General features: G+C 36.3%; 1 protein-coding gene and 1 non-coding gene across 4 annotated transcripts; both read right to left on the bottom strand.

Annotated features, from left to right (window-relative positions):
• Nucleotides 1-473: 473 nt before the first annotated feature.
• LOC137730403 (small nucleolar RNA snoR118) lies at nt 474-566 on the bottom strand. Its single transcript, XR_011068162.1, has one exon. It is a non-coding gene; the product is annotated as a small nucleolar RNA snoR118 (small nucleolar RNA).
• Nucleotides 567-5,134: 4,568 nt separating this feature from the next.
• Nucleotides 5,135-10,367, bottom strand: LOC137729169 (tubby-like F-box protein 8). 3 transcript variants are annotated; one of them, XM_068468017.1, is made up of 6 exons: nt 10,115-10,367; nt 9,620-9,767; nt 8,510-8,940; nt 8,183-8,270; nt 7,305-7,437; nt 5,135-5,988 (listed from the first exon to the last, which is right to left on the bottom strand). In XM_068468017.1, the coding sequence occupies exons 3-6, from the start codon at nt 8,855-8,857 to the stop codon at nt 5,277-5,279; spliced, it is 1,281 nt and encodes a 426-aa protein (XP_068324118.1). In that variant the 5' UTR covers nt 8,858-8,940; nt 9,620-9,767; nt 10,115-10,367; the 3' UTR covers nt 5,135-5,276. The 3 variants fall into 3 exon arrangements, with proteins under 3 accessions (XP_068324118.1, XP_068324119.1, XP_068324120.1); XM_068468018.1 differs by lacking the exon at nt 9,620-9,767; XM_068468019.1 differs by lacking the exons at nt 9,620-9,767; nt 10,115-10,367 and adding an exon at nt 9,054-9,585.
• Nucleotides 10,368-14,866: the final 4,499 nt, after the last annotated feature.

Genomic DNA, 14,866 nt, shown 5'->3' with positions numbered 1-14,866 from the left:
CCAGTTAGCCGTGGATTATGACAACGAACCTGTTCACATCTTAAACCATACAAGCCACAGAGAGAGAGAGAGAGAGAGAGAGAAAGAAAGAAGAGGAGAGAGAGAGAGAGAGAGAGAGAGAGAGAGAGAGAGAGAGGATGGGTTGGTAATGACGACGGCGACTTGTACAGCAAAAATGATAGAAAAGACTCCTAATAACAATCCACGGAACCGCTCCAAAAATGAGTTTTCCATCATTAGGCAAATAAAAACTGAACCACCTTTCAGGGGCAGCAAAATAATTCAAGAAAAAGAAACAGACTAAAGACAATAGAGCTCACCATTAGCACAGAATCACTACTTCAAGGGATTGCGCTTTACTAACATCTGACCTTGAAAAAAAATCTTGACCAGTAATTTCCATTGCAACACAATTAGTTAATTGAATGATGACAATAATAACATGAAACATCACCAAAGTACAATTACTCCAGGGGTCATAAATAGCTTTCTAGGCTGCATTTCCAATATTTCCAACGACAATTGCACTTATAAACTGCTCAGAGACCATTGCATGTATCATCCTTCCCCACAATCCCATAACACAGAGAGAGAGAGGTGGTGCTTGTGGTTAGTACGGGCTAATGAAGAATCAACCATGCCTACCGCTCTTTACGTTTTGAATTTTCCATCGATGAGCATCATATTTGAACCAGAAGATAAAGTTAATAAAAAATCTATAACCATCTTTCAACTAAAACAATCTACAACAATAGTTTCCGGACAATGGTTTCTTAGCTTTATATGAAACAATCTACAAGCGGTTTGACTCCGAAGGGAGCTCGCCTTATATACAAAAATACTGCAATTCCGAAAGTGCTATTTGGTTTTCTATTAACAGAAAATTTGAAATCAATACAAAAGTAACAGTGCATTTATAGTAATCACAATACTGCAATGCCCAAAGTGCTCTTCAGTTAAACCAAAGATAATGTCTACAATACTGCAATAACCAGAAAAGGAAATGTCTATTGAAATAACTAAAGGAACAAAAATAATTTAAAATTCAACAAGCATATCTTAAGAATAAAAAAGGAAAAAATTCGAAGAGCCTTCAGATCTCATAGCTATATCTGGTCATTGCCAGTTAACTGTGGATTATCACTATGAACCTCTTCACATCTTCAACCATACAAGCAAGAGAGGGAGAGAGGGCGAGAGAGAGAGAGAGAGAGAGAGAGAGAGAGGGCGAGAGAGAGAGAGAGAGAGAGAGAGAGAGAGTGAGGGAGAGAGAGAGAGAGGGAGAGGGAGAGTGGTGTTGATGGTGACAACTAGTACAGGAAAATGATAGAGAAGGCTCCTAATAACAATCCACAGAACCGCTCCATAAATGAGTTTTCCATCATTAGGCAAATAAAAACTGCACCACCTTTCAGAAGCAGCAAAAAAGCTATATCAAAGAACATGGTAATGACCCAAAATAATTCAAGAAAAAGAAAGACTATAGACAGAGTGTAACTCATTAGCACAACATCACTATTTCAGGGGTCATAAATAACTTGACCAGTAATTTCCATTGACAATAATAACATGAAACGTACTCCAACCCCAAAGTACAATTACTCCAGGCGTCATAAATAGAATTCTAGGCTGCATTTCCATTGACAATTGCAATCCCAAACTACCCAGAGACCACTGCATGTACCATCATTCCCCACACTCACATAACAGTTATAACCCAACCCCAACTGCCAATTAAACAAGCACTCCACTCAGAACTATGCCATTATAAACTTCTACCACAAATGAAAATAAACCATCATCAAAACAACTTAATATCAAAGGCCTAACACCAAGTCAAGAAAAATACAGGTTTTTATGAAACAACAGTTTGAAACAAGAACAGTACAGACAATCAGCCCATATAAAAAGCATAATTATGAAAGAAACAAAATTTGGGGCCCAAACACACATGCGGGGTCAAAATAACTTGCGGCGCAAAATTTGGACTGCATGGAGGGATAAATCCCCAAATAGGTAATTGAAAATAGTGAGTTCTATGAAAATGCCCTCAGATCACATAGCAATAAATCATTTCCAGTTCATGGCAAATGGCGTTCCTCAAAAGCCTTCATACTCCACAATGCAGCACCAATGTATGTATGTGTGTATGTATATATATTAGAGAGAGAGAGAGAGAGTGAGTGAGAAAGAGAGAGAGAGAGAGAGAGAGAGGCGGTGCTTGTGGTTAGTACAGGATAATGAAGAATCAACCACGCTTGCCACTCTTTAGGTTTTCAATTTTCCATCATTGGGCATCATATTTGAACCAGAAGATAAAGTAAATCAAAATGTATAACCATCTTTCAACCTAAACAATCTACAATAATAGTTTTGTAGGAAATAAAAGCACTCGGTAACAATGAAATTTTTTTTCCAAACGACGGTTTATTAGCTTTATATGTAACAATCTACAAGCAGTGTGAGTCTGAAGGGAGCTCGCATTATATACAAAAATACTGCAATGCCAAAAGTGCTCTTTGGTTTTCTATTAACAGAAAATTTGAAATCAATACAAAAGTAACAGTACATTTATAGTAATCAAATATTGCAATGCCGAAAGTGCTCTTCAGTTAAACCAAAGATAATGTCTACAATGCTGCAATGACCTATAGAAATAACTAAAGGAACAAAAATAATTTAAAATTCAACATGCATATCTTAAATAAACAAATAAACTGAAGAGCCTTCAGATCTCATAGCTATATCTGGTCATTGCTAGTTAACTGTGGATTATCACTATGAACCTTTTCACATCTTCAACCATACAAGCAAGAGAGGGAGAGAGGGCGAGAGAGAGAGAGAGAGAGAGAGAGAGAGGGCGAGAGAGAGAGAGAGAGAGAGAGAGTGAGGGAGAGAGAGAGAGAGAGGGAGAGGGAGAGTGGTGTTGATGGTGACAACTAGTACAGGAAAATGATAGAGAAGGCTCCTAATAACAATCCACAGAACCGCTCCATAAATGAGTTTTCCATCATTAGGCTCCTAATAACAATCCACAGAACCGCTCCACTGTTTAGGTTTTCAATTCTCCCATCGCTGAGCTTCATATTTGAACCAGAAGATAAAGTGAATAAAAAATCTATAACCATCTTCTAACGAAAACAATCTCCAATAATCGTTTTATAGGGGTAAAATACTGCAACGCCAAAAGTGATCTTTGGTTTTCTATTAACAGAAAACTTCAGATCAATACAATAGTAAGAATACATTTACTGAAATCATTAACGAAACAAAACAACTGAAAATTCAACACACATCTGTTTGGGAAAAGAAAATGCCTGCAAACAAGCCTTCAGATCTCATAGCTATACCTGGTCATAGACAGTCATCTGCGGGATTATCACCATGAGCCTTTTCACATCTTCAACTGTACAAGCCATAAAGACAGACAGACAGACAGAGAGAAAGAGAGAGAGAAAGAGAGAGAGAGAGAGAGAGAGAGAGACTAGTACAGCAAAAATGATACAAAAAGCTCGTAACAATAACCCGCGTAACCGCTCAGAAAATGAGTTTTCCATCATTAGGCATCCAAAAGTTAGCACAGAAATATCACTACTGCAAAATCCCAAACCAGCAAACCTAGAATGACAACTCCACCATTCATTTGCATTGCAATGAAGATTAGTTGAATGCATGATAACAACAACAATGGTTAACAGCAAATCTACCCAAAAACACAATTTAAATTTCATGCATTTAGATATAATACACCTTAAACAATCCAAACTAGCATTACCAAAAACAGTAATTTCAGAGCAACTATGGAAAGCGATTTTGAACTGCTCAAGCCCCAGTGCATGTATCATCATTCCCCCCACAAATCCCATTTAACATCAAACGCCAAACAAAAAGCATAACTATCAAAGACACGAAATTTAGGGTTAATTCTACAAATTGGGAATTTCTGAAAGCAAAAATCGTAACTATGAAAGAAAGGAAATTTGGGGCTAATTCTACATTGGTAAATTAGGGCAAATCCCCAAATCGGTGATTTAGGGCTAAACAGAGAGGCCGTGCGGGTGTGGGGGAGAAAGAAGCGGCGACTGAAACTACGTGAGAGTGGGAAGGGAGAGTGTAGGGCTTGCGGATTTATATACACGAAGATTCAATGTGGGAAGGACCATAGTAAGACTTGAGGTAACCCAAGAGATGGCGCCATAAGGTTGGTTACTTTGAGCCGCTCACAACAGATGGCCCCAGTATTTATATATATATATATATATATATATATATATTTTAGAAAAAACTAATGAAAAAAATTAGAAGGTTTTGATTTTTAACGATAAAAACAAAATAAAGAGTAAAATGAATAATATTAGATTGATTTTTCAGTGTAAAAATATGATTTTTCGTTAAAATAAACAGTACAAAAAACCTTTCGTAAAAATTCTTTTTTTAGGTGGTATTTATACCTCATTTCATAGCCCTCGTGTTGCTATCCACACGTCTTCTTCTTTTACATTTTATGCATATTTGCTCAAATCTATTGTTTAATTATCTTCAATTCATTCAATCAGATGATCAAATTTTGACATTTAATTACAGAAATGATCAATTTTGCATGTCATTACTTTATTATCATTGTTTCATCAATATGATCAAGGAGGTGGATTGTCTACCCTACCATTTCCATACTCTCCCGATCCCCTCCTGTTTATGTGTACACGATTAAACCATGTCAACATTTTATATTCCTATTACTTTTTGTTTTATTATTTCTATAAAAAATTAATATAAAATGTTGACGTAACTTAACCATGACCACACATTATAGGATGGCATGAGAAGAGTATGGAAATGAAAGGGCAAACAATCCACCTCCTATGATCAATATGCAGTTTTTACTAGAAACAGATCATTTCTACAACCGAAGCAAATGTCAAAATGTGAGCATTCTTACAACTTGCCCTTATTTTTATCTCTTGATTCTCAATTAATTTTTCTTTCCAAAGCATATATAATAAAACAATAGTCTTTAACAAAAAAGAAAATATGAAAAGAAAAACACAAGAAAGAAAGAAAGAAAAAAACAGAACAATATAATAAACATTAATAAGAAAATTAAAAAAAAAAAAACAGAGGGCCTCATGCAGTGTGCACTTCTGTTGCTCTGCACTTCAGTCTGCTATGAGATTTAACAATGTCATCATACAACAACAACAATCTATATGAGAAGCTAGAAAATGATGAAAAAAGAATTACCAACTACGCTTTCTATTTCTTGCCATAATTTCTCTCTATTCACATGCTAATTTGGTGTCGAAACTGCTCAAGCAGATCGCAAAAGCCTGAAACGCAGACAATGGATACCGGTAATCCATAGTAAACATATCCTTCCCAACCTTACCAAACTGAAGTATGACCTTGTCGTGGTCAGAAGACGTTGGCTGTGGTGGTTGAGATGGTGTTGGCGCGCCAGCAGCAGAAGGTGCAGCCGCTATTAACTGGAAGTTTTTGACAGAGGCAACTGTCACCCTTCCCCGGAAGTTTAAGCACCAACACTGCAACTGTTCATGCCACCTTGGTGCCTTGTTCCGAAGAACTAATGGTCTTTCCTTTCCATCTTCTTCGCAATGGGCCCCAACTATATCAGAGAATCGTGCACTGCTAAACTCACTTGAATCAACAATTGATTTTGAGAAGGAAATGCTTCGGAATGAGTCCTCAAGGGAGCGTTGGAGAATCTCAGGCTGGCCAGGGACAATGCCACCAGGCTCAAGGGATGCAGCAGGGATTGAGTGCATGGTGCAGTGCATCCTCCGTGGCCCTCTTGTGCCAAGCACATTTAACTCGTACGACACCTGTGCGATGTTGTAGCTGCCGGTGGGGAGCTTGGGAGAAACCTTTTTAGAGTAGAACCGGCGGCTTCGCCCAGGTGGGGGAAGCTGGGCACTGTTGTAGGGAGGTTGGGTATCATAAATAATAAATTTGGTGCCTAGAAAATTAGACCTGAAAAATATGGGGAAAAGGGGAATGGAAGATGCCCATTAGTCTTAAAGTCTGTAAACCAGGTGGAATCAAAGTTCCAGGGAGATATTGAATAAGGACTTTTATATGTAGTATACCAGTAAATTGATTTGTTTAGCTATGTTTTCAATACTACGAACTGCTAAAAATTCAAGAAACATGTCTACCATATAAGAATAAATTGATTTAAGCATGAACATATACACATCCACGAGAACTTAGAAAGCACCAATTTTGGACGGCATGCAAAGCGGCAAAGATGATTCAAATGAGTGACAAGACAATTGATGTGAAGTTGATACATTACTAATTAAACGGACTGATATAAGTAGAGTTCAATCGATCATGGAAAGTGGGCTGAAATCGAAGGTTTATAGATAACAGCAAATACATGGGAGAGAACTTTTTACTTAAAATTGTCAAATACGAGATTTTGCCCCCTAATATAAACAAGTTGATACTTGCTATTAAATTCCTACAAGCGAGGCACTGTTACAGCTAAGAAATATACTGATGATAGTAATGTCAAATGAAAATATGCTAGAGAAGATATTCTTAGAACAATCTTCTTCAGCACATTCACATTCTTCATTCTTTTTAGTAAATAGAAGACAATCTTACAAGTTCCTTGCACCAAAACACTAGATAGCAAGAAAACCCTTGTGATTTATCCAAATCCATGGTCAGAATGCACCAACTTCAGTGTTATTCACGTTGAAATCTCATTTAAATTTAAGGTATAGCAATGAAATTCTAATGCAACCAAAGAAGCATAAATACCAAGACGATTCCAACAAGACAAAAGAACAGCTAATTATAAAAATCAACAATTAACCATCTTAAAACCCTTTTTCATGTATATTATTCAAACAAAATATATTTTTGACAGAGCCACTTACTGCAAACCCAAGCAAAGGAACAATATTGAATCACATTGAAGAACCCCCATACTAATCCTTTATCAATGCGGCATCAGGTGAATAAGAAAATAAATGAATTTAATTCAGACTAGATCCCTCAAATCTGCGCATTATGTTTAAAACAAGGCCATTCATTTCTTTAGACTAGATCCCTCAAATCTGCGCAATAAGTTTAAAATAAGGCCATTTTCTCAGTTCCAATTTCACACCAAAGTTTAAAAAATTGTTTGCACAATGACGTTTTCTTTTTTGGGGAATTAACAATGACACATCTTTTAAGTTTTTAAGTCGTTCACATTGTTGTTTTTTAAAGAGTTGCTAATAGATGAATTTCAGCACATATATTTACAGCTCAGAAGAAAGTTGAAGAAAACCCACCTTAATTTCCCAATATACTTGTTGCTTGATCTTGAAATGTTATCAGCATCCATGGAGATCACATACTCTGTGCAAGTAGTTCTCCGCGTCCGCTTTGCAGAAAGAAGAAATTTCCCATTTTCAACAAGCAAAGCTGCAAGGGCATGGCATTGATCAAGAGAACAGCCTAAAGTAAACTCGAATGCAGTAATGCAATCAAGGAAAGATGTTTGTCAATGAAGTTCAAGGTCGAGTTATGATATTCAACCTTTGCTGACAAAGATTTTGTTACATAAACCCTTTATGCAACTGTGGCAAAGTAGGGTAAGGGCAGCAGGTTTACGTTGAAAAAAAAAACACATAGGGAGAAGTAGATAATTCTTATTGCATTATAAAGTGGGATAAGTGCACTGTTTATGTATTAATCCTATGGCGATGGTCAACCACTAAGCATCAAAATAAGCTTTCAGCCTTGCACATGCTAATAACCTCAATGACAAGAACATGTCTTGATGCAGGACAGCATGACTGGCTGAACCAAATTAGAACTTAGAACTAGTGAGGTATCGGTAGACCTCTCCACCTAGCTAGGCTTTAGGGCCTTGGATGCACTAGTCATCGGAAAATAGGGGCAAAGTGCACAAGTAAATGATTTGCAAGACCAGAAAAATACACAGCAGGAGAAGAGACACTAGTAATTTATAAAAAAATATAAAATAAAAACACCCTGATCACTACAAGATTTATAAGAAAACTTGGTGCAATGGCAATGCATAACAAAAAGATATTCACAATACTATACACAGAATAGTTTGGAGTTGATCATCCAAACAACCACAGAACATGAAATGTCAAATTGAACGTTATGCGCCAACAAAACCATCTAAAGAGAATCTTACCAGGGCTAAGGCAAAGAAAAAGGTGGTAAGTTAAATTAGACTTGTCCCTCTTGATAAAGCACTGGATGGTTCCATCCCGAGATCCTGGCTGTGAAAGGCAGAGATTTCAACAACGTTTCAGCTACCAGATATCATAAATATCATTTTCCTTTTTAAGAAGGCATAAACATCGTTCTTCAAAAGAGAGCATCTAAGTGGATAAATGCCGACACAAATAACTTAAACAGAAAAACCAGGGTAACAAGATTAAAAGAAAAATATTTGGGCATTTTGACTTTTATCAACAAAATCCATGTTATAAGCAATACAATAATGAGAACCTCTCACCTGCTTCAAGGAGACTGGGAAGGTAATCTTTCCACAAAATTCAGGACTTCTGACGATTTCCTTGCACATTTCCCTCCATGAACTGCACACAGCAGCACAAGCAACAACATGCTTGCGAGAAGGCCACGTACTCTCACTAGCCTCCAATCTTTTTATTACATCGCGCAGTAGTTCAGGAGGCAGGCTAGCCCAAGGGCTAGTTTGGATTACCAAATGCTGGTCATGCACCTCATGGACTGAACCATGTGATTTCCCCCTGTGATGACCAGGCAGCCTCACCTCAAAACTCCGTCTTGATAAACTTCCAAACCCATCTCTTACATCGCGAACTATACTGCGGAATGACATTTACTCTGACGTGCCAACAGACCCAGATGTTAAGTATATCCACTTCAAGGGGGCTGGCCCCAAAACTATAAGTGTGGGTTCAGCTGCAAATTAATCAAACATTGATTTAAATTCCTGCCGTAAGCAAGATTTAAATTCCTGCCGGAAAGCTTAATAACAGAGAGTAAAATAGGAAAAAAAAGGTGTCACTCAGTACTACGATTTCATGTTATTCCTCTTTAACTTGTAAGTGAAAGATCTTAGGATCGAATCTCGTGGATGGCAAATTTGATACCAAATTAGGCTGCCCATTGTGTGGTTTGCCGAACTCCCCTTCGATGTAATAAAAAAAATAAAAAAATAAAGGAAGAAGACAGACTGAGAAGGAAAGGAGATTCCCATTGAATAAAGTCTCACTTTCACACATGGACTTAAAGCAGCCTAAAGTATCAAACTTTAATCAGATACATCTTTTGGTGGCAGGGTTTAAAGCTGATCTTCTACAAACCAAACTACAACTAATTCAAACCAGTTTCAATCCGAAATCCCTATTTGTACGGTCTAAACCAAATGAACCTCGGAAAACAAAACCCAGATTCTGAAATATGAACCAAATGATAGATGTAACCTGAATAAAAAGAAAAAAGAGTTCTAATTTATGTTGACCTAGAAGTTAAACGCAAATCCTTCAACTAAGAGTTAGCTTCATAAGTCACACACACACACTATATATATATATATATCTAGAGAGGGAGAGTGAGGAGAGTGAGAGAGAGAGCAAACCCTAAAACCACCAAAGTAGAATTCCAAAAAACTGAATGTGAAAAGGTTGGCACTGATCAAAGATACATTGCTTCACCGCTAAGGCTTTCGGAGATCAGTGAACTTGCAAGGATGAAACCTTCTCGTAGAGATACTGCAAATACAAATACTACAACACAAACACCCAAAAATTGAAGGTAAAAACCATCAAAAATTTGCTTTTTATTTGCTGATTTTCCGTTTACTGAAAATTCAAAAGTAGATGATGCAAAGCCAACAAAAAATACAAAAAAAAAAAAAATGAAAATTAAGCAAATTAGTGCAGAAAGCACATAAAAATGTGGAGCTGCAAATTACATAAAAATGTGGAGCTGCAAACCCCCTGAATTAAAAACAGAACAAAAAATGAAAATTCAGATATTATCCATAAGAGATTTACAACCCACCAACCAAACAAAACCCACAAAATCAGAAACCCTATTGGAACAGAAAGGTAAGAACCCAGAAAAAACGTACCTTGTAAATCCAACAATAAGAGAAATGAAACCAGGTGGGCCTACAAATTTTCGCGAGAAACAAACAGAAAAGAAGAGGTCCAGGAATCTAAACAAACATCTGAGACAAGTGATGATTCAGTACTTCTAAAAGCTGCGATCCAAACACCAGATAATCAGAACAACCAGATCAACGTCTTCTCTCTCTCTCTCTCTCTCTCTCTCTCTGAGGTGGTCCGGACTTCAACTCTTTATTCAATCCAGTTCACCAACTAATAGCTTTATTAACTTAATCCCAAATTGTTTAGTTTTATTTATTTGTCTGAATTTATTTAATTGAACCCCACTTGAGACTGATGCGAATGACCATTGTGCCCCTAACGGTTGACTTTGTTGGTCTAAAGACCAACTCCCCGTGTTTCCGTTACCCGACCAACGGCGTATCCTACAGCGAGATTCGGACGCAAACCGCTTGTTTCACGTTCGGCGTACTTTAGCATGCACCTCATACGACATCGTTTGGTTCTAATTTGCGAGGAGTAATACAGTGCTTCTGGGAATTGTTTATTACCTTGTGGACGCACTGGAGCTGTTGATCTGGGCCGTTGATGTTGTTGAAAAGGTCAGGATTTAATATGGTGTGCGCATGTGGGGAAGATTATGGCATGGGGCACGCTAACATGATGGAAGCCTGTTGGATAGTGAAATGACGGTTGTATCCCTGATGGGGTATGCTATGACGAGGTTGTCCCTTGCGGTTGTGACTCTACTTACTAGGCTGCTGCATCTGCTGCCACGTGTGTAGTCAGTGGATTTCGCTGCATCTGCTGCCACGTGTGTAGTCAGTGGATTTCATTGGTGGAATTTGCCTGGATTTTATGGATGGAATATGGAATTGACCGGAAATAAAAATTTACGAAAATTAATGGAGAGGGTTTAAAAACTTTAAATTTTAATGATAAAGATAAAATAAATAATAAAGTAAATAATATTATGATTGACTTTGTAACAGTACCTAGAATTTTTCATTAAAATTCCCTTAAAACTTTGTATAAGAGCATCCAATGGTGGAGGGCCGTATAAGAACAAATTTGCTTCCTGCATTGAGTAAGAAATTTTGCGCACTTCAAGTGAATAGGCAAATTAGGTCCCACATCTCTTTTACATAACAATATAATATTGCCGACTTGATTTGCATAGTCTAATGAAGGGACCAAAATTTCTACGGCAGGCAACATGCCACATAAGTCTGTATTGTACAGTTTTGCTTACTTCACTTGCTACACTGTAAGAGAGGCATGCAGACAAAAATGGATGGAATATGGAAATCGGAATTTAGCGATTTTATTAATCCTTTTAACGTTGCAGTTCTTAATAAGTTCGACTTTCAACGAAATGAGTAAAGTATGCTTATTGCTTTGCGATTGATCATGATTCGTTGTAATTTTTTATGTAGTTCTAATTTATAAGGATTCATATTATTCATGAATATGTCTTTACGTTGGAGATCAAGGAGAAATGAGAAATATGAGAGTGGAGGAAGAATGACGTGATAAATGTAGAAGAACTTTACAAAGAAAGGTACACACAATGAAAACCAAAAGTAAAAAACTATGTAAAATTATTTTCACTTTAAAAAAAATTGTTTTCTTAATCCCTTATTCATCCATATGCTTAATCTCTTATTCATTATATGTTTTCTCATATTTCAAGCACAAAAAGTGAAAACTAAAAACGAAGTGTTTACCTAACTACCCTTAGCATTTGACAATCATATATTGTCTAGCTAACACATGAAATAAAACAAATTTTAATTTCATTGTATTAGACACAATTTTTAATTTCTTAGTTGTACTAAAATGTATATACGTGAGTTAAACTTAAAAGAATAACTTCAATTATGCAAAATTTACAAGATTATAAAAGATATTTAATACTAAGATTCGGTTGATAAATATTTTATGTTCTAAAATAAGTCAATGAAGAGAAAACAAGTGATATTGAAGTTAATTGGTGAGAAAATTATTTTTATTACCTTAGTTGTTTTTAACATGTTATCAACACGACTGTCTCTTGTTTTTTTTTTCTTTATTAACAAAGAATAGAGTGACGATAGAGATGGGGAGGAGAAATCTAGGTGTTATTTCCTTCTTATTAGAGTGCATATTTATTAGTATATGATTTACATAAAAAAGTGTTCAATTATTGAGATATTACTTATTAACCTAGAAAGTGAACAACCACATAATGAATAATATATACAACACTTCTCCTTGAATGTCCATCAATTTGCCTCGATTTTTCTCCTTCGCTTGGTTTTGTCCCACTGAGTCTCCCAAGCAACCACATTTCTATAAGTACATTGTTACTTTAGACATGAGACTTATGGTATGTGAAAGTTGTATACTTACTACTTAAGAATTTATCTCTCAAAGCCATTTCTTAAAGTATGAAAATGTCATGAAATTGTTTACAAAGATTTCGAATGAAGGTCGTAAAGCTCAAAGTATGTACTCATATACCAATATTATATTCTTAGTAAATTTGGTATATATTGGCTCAATGAGTACTTAAGATCGAACTTTTTTACTCTTGCCCTCCTCTTGGCTCAAAAACATGAATTTATTTATTTAAAAACCAACCGTACTCATTATGGTGGTTGAAACTTGAAATCTAACTTGGAAGCAAAACAGAAACAAAGAAGAATATAGTGCAATCTAATTATTTTTTTTTATAAATACATGCAACATTATCTACACTAAAGTGAGTTAAGTCTCATTGTGGGTTAACCATAATAATTTGGTTCATATTCGCCTTTAACGAAAATCGAACCTAAAATATCTCATTTACAAATTAAAAAAAATATCGCTAAATCATAATATTAAGTTGCAGTGTAAATCTAATTAGACAAACACGTAAGTACCAAATTATTAGATAGGCAAGGTTTCGGATGATGTGATTTATCACCAAATTTCACGAAGTTAGTTGGAAAGCATTTTTGTCGCACTTGGGATTTTTAAGTGAAAATTAACACCTTGCCTTGTAAGCGGGTTTAGGCATTTCATGATGGCATTTCACTTGTGGGAGCGGTGGGAGGAGAATGAAGATGTTAATCATTTTTTGAAAAATCTCAGACGTTACGAAGAAAATTTTCCTATTTTTAATTCTATGTATTCCTTTATTCATAGCGTAACGTTGTTGAGTTCAAAACTAGCTATGCTATACTAATATTTTACATCACTTCTTGGTCAATGGTCTCCCCTGAGGCCCTTTCCGAATTTCATTAGCTCTCTTTTAGGGGCGGAGCTAAGGATTCGAAGTTAGGGAGGGCCGAAAATTAAATATAAAGCATAAATAATCTCATCGTTACGCTTTCCTAGAATGCTAGTAGCTCCTTTGGGCTATGGTTTCTTTGCTTTGAATTTGGAGGAAATCATAAAATGGTGAGACAGAAAATCAGCAAGCCCAAATAATCATGTCTCAAAAGATGGAACTGGACCCGGCGGATGCTTAACGGCTAAAGTGCCACGACCATGATCTCGGGGACGCTACTGACTGCTCACCAAAATTCTGATAGTACGACTATTCCTCATCACCGCCCCGCCTCCAAAAGCCGGGGCGTTTAAGCCTACTCCCGATGGGCATTCGCGTTAACATCACCGCCCCTGCCTTCAAAAGCCGCCTAGGTGCACCTCGATGCGCGTTTTGCAAAATACTTCTTGTCTCACAAGGGTGTAGTTAACAATGACATATTTGCATGTTATAAGTTATAACCTCAGGCAAGAAGGCCTCCTTGACATATGGGTTCTGAAATTTTCAGTACTTTGCTCTTCTTGTTCATTTATTTACTTCATCTGGACTGTAATATGCTCAAATATATGCAACTTATCTGCAGAATGTATCCAAATCTATGAACAGCTGCTAATCGTTCCTATTAATCAATGTCACCTTAGTTCACTAAACATGTATAAACACAGATTTATGACCTAGATTACACATGCAAGAGTTTCCAGTCAAAACAAACCTTGATCATAGAATGAGCAATTTTCAGACGCAACAGCATGTAAATTATATGGAACAAAGTACTCTTTTCGTCGAATTATTTGGCTTATTGAGTTTCAATACAAGATAATTTTCTGTATTAAGATGCATGAGGTTGACTATCTGCACATGATATATCTAAAACCTAATTATGTCAACGAGATTAAGACTATAAAGGGCTTGCAAAACCAGAGCAAATAAACAGTTATGCAAAGGTGATATTACGAAATGCAGTTCAACAATACCACTTTTCAATACCAAAACCATGAAACAACATATTTTCTTGTAGACCAAATGCATACGAATATATGTTAACATCAGTTGGAAGATTAAGCTCCTTGGGGGTAAAAGATATTGCACTTGTGTACACGAACGGGCTTCAAATGTTATATGCTTCGATTCCTGATCATGTTTTGTAATATCAACATTGTTATCGGTATATTATCGGCTGTCAAGAACTCAAAATTACATTCTATCAAAAGCCAAAACTACAGCAGTAGCTAGCAGTGACACTAAATTATTTCGACATGGTATTGGTTTGTCAAAATCTTATGACTCTATAAAAGATAACCAGCTATTCTTATCCAATACTTACAAACTTAATGTTATGATTCATAAACAGAGCTTTCTTTATTTTCTCTTCCTTCATATTTACTTCCTTGCTAATCACAGTTAATCCTCAATAATACCACATATCAGCAATAACTTAAATCACATACCATAGTAGAAAACA

Source organism: Pyrus communis, chromosome 3, assembly GCF_963583255.1.
Source record: "Pyrus communis chromosome 3, drPyrComm1.1, whole genome shotgun sequence".
Classification (NCBI taxonomy): domain Eukaryota; kingdom Viridiplantae; phylum Streptophyta; class Magnoliopsida; order Rosales; family Rosaceae; genus Pyrus; species Pyrus communis.
The sequence above is the reverse complement of the archived record's forward strand: the minus strand, read 5'-3'. Positions and strand labels throughout refer to the sequence as shown.